A 5,207-nucleotide genomic window follows, 5' to 3' on the forward strand; every position below is an offset into this window, starting at 1 on the left:
TAAATAAATAAATAAATAAATAAAAGTTGCGACATAAACGCTCTATACCATGGGATAGTATACTACTTACGCTATTGTTTCTCTATGATAATATTAACCGTGACACTTACCATTGGTGGTACCATGCGGAAATTGATGTATTGGAATAGTGATAGGTAGTACCAGTTCGCTTTCAAGACTGGAAAATATAACTTAGACATGTTGTTCACTGCATCATCATGAGGTTTTCCCTGAAAGATGGAAAACCATGCTTAGTGATTCAAATCTAAGGAAAATATTTACCCCAGCATTGTAAACACTTGCAGTTTCAGCATAAATTTGTATTACTATCGTATTTCATAAACTTTCATAAAACAAGTGCAAAAACACTCACATCTTTGATGTGTCGACGTCAGTTTCGTGCTGGTGTGCACATTCTCAAGCCAAACAAAATTCAGTTTTTCACTTTAAAGTTATGAAATACGATAGTAATAATAATAGTGAAAACAATATGTATAACCAACAAGGAATACATTTGTAATTGTATTTGTGACAATAAACTATCTAGAATTTTGATTAAGTTGTAGAGTGAATATTGATTTTGTGGAACTCTTCCATAATTGAAAAAACTTGAAATTTTGTCAAAAATCCACTTTAGTTTGATACTAGTTATTTGTATATCTAGAGTGAAAAGTGCTGTTTTTTCTCCCCGAGGGAAAAGTTTGAAGCGCCCGAGGCGAAGCCGAGGGCAACAATTTCTGAGGGAGAAAAAACATTTTTCCTCCACCTACATTTTTATAAAAACTGCTAATAAAATAATTTTTAAAAACGTATGTGACCAAACAATGTGTTACAACATAATCTAAAAAGTAAACAGAAACAGCTGGCTTCTAATCATAGTTCTCCTCAGACAGCACTATCTGTCGGCTAAAGTTGTAACAACGACATCCACAACTACAGCTATAATGAAGTTCCCGTTTCAAATTTGATTAGTTAATAAGTAATATTCGTTGGCTGATATTTTGAATAACATGGAATAAAAGAAAAAAAATATACATTTTTTTAGTATTGTGATATGAAGTTTGTAATAATAATTTCAGCATACAAACATAAATTTTATAAATCGATCAAATGTCTGGTGAGGTATTGAATTTAGTTGGTTTAATGACTACTCTATATGCTTCCTCATCTGAGCTTAGACCTTCTGACCTATTCCAAATGTACGTTTTTAAAATAGAGATGCTTCCCATGTTATTTAAATGGAGTCACTTTTACTCCCTAGGGATTTTTCTGTTTTTTAGTACCGAGAGCGAAAAAGTGACACTTTAGTATCATGTTTCAGGGAGTAAAGTAAGTACTTTTGACAGTAGGTGGAGGAAAATATTATTATTTCACAGGAGCATGCTTCCTGGATAAAAATAAAGTAGATATTTGACAACATTTCAAGTCTCTTCAATTATTTATTTATTTATTTATACATAGCTTACAATATAATTCTCAACTATGAATGATTGGAAAGGAACAACTGGCTAAAGCCCAAAACTGTTCCTTCCCCAATTTAGATAAATTTTAAATAAAATTATTCTAGAATTCTAGTTGGTCTGGTCTCTAATAATTCTGATAAGATAGGTGACGAAGGCTTAGTACTCCCTTTGATCGGGTGACCGCTTGTGGATAGCTATCTGCCAGTTTTGAAATGCAAATTCGCTGGGTTCGGAACTCACTTAGATTGTGACTTGTGAGTCCATCGTTATTCTTCTAATAACCATTCAAAATACGTGATTGGTGTTAGATTGGTACAGTATTTTAATGGTAATAAACTGCAATAACATAGGAAAAACTATGTTGATGCACTCTACAATGTTTTAGATTTGATTTATCATTGTCAACTGTAATAATTTTAGGTGCAGCTATATGAAGAATTATGTATATTAGTCATATACATATTGACATACGTCAACAAATAAAGAAGCCATTTTATTCTTGTCTATTACCTTCTAGAAGGTAACCTGTGTTCAGCAGGCATCTAATTTAAAACTGACAAACTGAAAACTTGAAAATTGAAAATAGATTTATAACCATCCTCGTAAATAAAGAATCTATATGCAAATTTCAAGTTAATCAGTTGATAAAATTAGTAGAATTGATGGTGATGTTGTGAAATCTCTCCATAATAAGAAAACAAGGATATTGTCAAATTTCACTAAAAATTTATTAAAAATATGGTGTGGCTACTCACACAACTTTCCTTGCCGTTATGAAAATTGATCACTGACGCTAGTGTTCCCGCGCATCTCAAGTCTACTATTCAATATTTGAGCCAGCTGGTGCAGGGGCAATAACGCTGGAGACACACATGAGGTCTGCCATCTCTTCATAGTGGATGATTTAATAGAATCAACAATAATTTGCAATTGAATAATCACATTTTCTCGAATTTAAAGCTTATTTTCCATTTTAGGTGAAAATGTTACTGAACATTAATTTGTTTCAATTGTATCTGAAGCCTGATAATTGGGAATCTATCTGCATTGATGGGGCAAAGCTCCTGAAATTTTTACAGATATGGGACTTGTGGCAGTTGATAGAGCTTATCGATGACTATTTTAGGTATGAATTTGATCAATCGTTGGAGCCGTTTCCGAGAAAATCACGACGAAAAACCCTGTTTTTGACAACATTTTCGCCATTTTAGCCGCCATCTTGAATTGCATTTGATCGAATTGTTCGTGTCGGATCCTTATAGTGAAAGGACCTTAGTTCCAAATTTCAAGTCATTCCGTTAATTGGGAGATGAGATATCGTGTACACAGACTCACATACACTCATTCATACACACACACACACACACACACCACACACACACATACAACTAATACCAAAAACCAGTTTTTGGTCTCAGGGGACCTTGAAACGAATAGAAATTTAGAAATTTGGGTACCTCAATTTTTTTCGGAAAGAATACTTTCCTTACCTATGGTAATAGGGCAAGGAAAGTAACAAGGATATTGTCAAATTTCACTAAAAAATTATTAAAACTTACAAGAGTAGCATGGTTTCACGTTTACCAACGCATCACCAGCTGTACTGAGGAATGAGAATACAGAAACATTCTTAACCTAATCTAGTAGTCTAGAGCTCCAGAAACATATGAATGTTTCTGTATCCTCATTCTTCAGTACAGCTGATGAAGCATTGGTAACGTGAAACCATGGTACTGTTTTTAAGTTTAATAAATTTTTAGTGAAATTTGACAATATCCTTGTTTCTTATTAATCAGTTGAGTAGTTGAGACGTGATGGTGCGTAATTCGTAACGCTATCCTGTACGTGTACAAGCCATTCTTTCCTTAATTAATTAAAATAGATTATAGATTACTGTATCGTCATTTATCAGTCTCACCTCAAATCTGGCCAAAGCGTAAAGGCTGAATGCTTGGTAGAGCGGTGCATAGATCAACCTTTCTATCAGGAACTGTTTTAGAGCACCAATCTTGCTGTCTCCAGGTACATTCTTCTCTAGAAAGTTGAAGAAAAAGTGTGGAATTGTACCACCGAATATCAGCCTGCAAAAATAGATAAACATAGTTACACACTGATATTTATTTATTGAAAATATATTACCTCACATAAAAATGATAATACAACGGAGAGGTTTATAGCTTAGCACCAAAACAAACCTCATTACCTCATAAGTACAGGGTTTGTATAATAAGTAACGGACTGACCTCAGGAAATTTTTATTGGCAAAATATGTACAATTTTTCATTAGATATCTTCAAAGTAGTCCCTATTTCATTTCATTTCATTTTTTTCATCCCACTGACCACCTATGAAAGGGGTATAAGGATTTGTCAATTATAATCTAAGTCGTCAATCTTGCATTCTATAATGCAAAAAGAATTCCTCACTGGATAAGGACAAACCTGCAACAACTCCTCCCTCACCTTAATTCTGAACTTTTCACCTGTAAGACCTTTTATGCGTGTTGGCAATGTCTTTACCCCCCTCTCATACATACCAGTTCGATGAATGTTGTCTCTGAGGTTTTTTCTATATCTGGTATTGTATGAGTGGAACAACTCATATTGGAACAACTCAACACAATATTGGAGTCGATAACACGCTGATACCGGATTTTCAAATCCCTGAACGCTCCCTAGAAGTCGGCAACCTCTATGCTGTCTAGAGCCCTCGTCGTAGCACGTTGAACGTTTTCCAGAGTCCCGAACCGCGTCCCCTTAAGTTGTCTCTTGATCTTGGGGAACAAATAGAGGTCCGGTGGTGCCATATCTGTAAGGAGGATGTGGCAACGTTACCCTCGACTATTTGGCCAACTGCTCGGTGACGAGGGGCAGGTGAGACCCGGAGCATTGTCGTGATGGAGGATCCACGAATCGGCAATCTCCGGACAGACTTGATGAACCCGGGCGGTTAGTCGATGGAGCACCTCTCTGTAGTACTGGCCGTTCACAAAGAGTTTGTGCCACCGGCCAAACTGTAAACGACCAGTACTACAGAGAGGTGCTTGGTCGACTAACGCCTGGGTTCATCGAGTCCGTCCGGGGATTGCCGATTCGTGGATCCTCCATCACGACAATACTTCGTCGCACACCTGCCTGCTCGTCACCGAGCAGTTGGCCAATAGTCGAGGGTATCGTTGCCACATCCTCTTTACAGCCCGAATATTTCATTTATTTATTCTTTACAATGCGAATGACACTAATGCAATAAATATAGAAGATAAAATAATAAGGTAGTCCTTGTGCTATTTTTCTTCCAAATTTATAGGTGACAAAGTCCAAGATAAGGTTAGAATTTCAAGTGTACAATTTTTATAAAATTTTAGTCCGAAATAAACATTAAAACTATAAATTTTGAATATATTTTGACTTGAATTAATAAAATATAAGTAATATCATAGAGAAACAATAGCATAAGTAGATATCCCATGAATAGGGCGTTTATGTCGCAACTTTTACTGTTATCTCAAGCTGATAATCCACGTAGTTTTCCTGTGAAGCTTTATGACGCTGGTAGTCTATCATATCGTGCCGTTCATACACTCTTACCCGGTCCAAAGTAAAAATCGACGATAATCGACAGTAATCGGCTTGAGATAACAGTAAAAGTTGCGACATAAACGCCCTATACCAGGGATATCTACTCACGCTATTGTTTCTCTATGGTAATATTCCACCCAATTACCACTTAAAAGTCGAACAACAC

At 35.8% G+C, this 5,207-nt stretch overlaps 1 protein-coding gene across 1 annotated transcript; it reads right to left on the reverse strand.

Annotated features, from left to right (window-relative positions):
• Positions 1-71: 71 nt before the first annotated feature.
• On the reverse strand, positions 72-3,579 carry LOC120355359 (peroxisomal membrane protein 2-like). Its single transcript, XM_039443714.1, has 2 exons — positions 3,382-3,579; positions 72-230 (listed from the first exon to the last, which is right to left on the reverse strand). The coding sequence occupies exons 1-2, from the start codon at positions 3,562-3,564 to the stop codon at positions 72-74; spliced, it is 342 nt and encodes a 113-aa protein (XP_039299648.1). The 5' UTR covers positions 3,565-3,579.
• Between the last annotated feature and the right edge of the window lie 1,628 nt (positions 3,580-5,207).

This window comes from Nilaparvata lugens, unplaced genomic scaffold, assembly GCF_014356525.2.
Source record: "Nilaparvata lugens isolate BPH unplaced genomic scaffold, ASM1435652v1 scaffold10502, whole genome shotgun sequence".
Lineage (NCBI taxonomy): Eukaryota > Metazoa > Arthropoda > Insecta > Hemiptera > Delphacidae > Nilaparvata > Nilaparvata lugens.

Coding starts and splice junctions, on each gene's coding strand:
- LOC120355359 (XM_039443714.1), bottom strand. CDS start 3,564: ATGTTTATCTATTTTTGCAGGCTGATATTCGGTGGTACAATTCCACAC. Junction 231..3,381: donor ACGCTTTGGCCAGATTTGAG/GTGAGACTGATA, acceptor TCCATCTTTCAG/GGAAAACCTCATGATGATGC.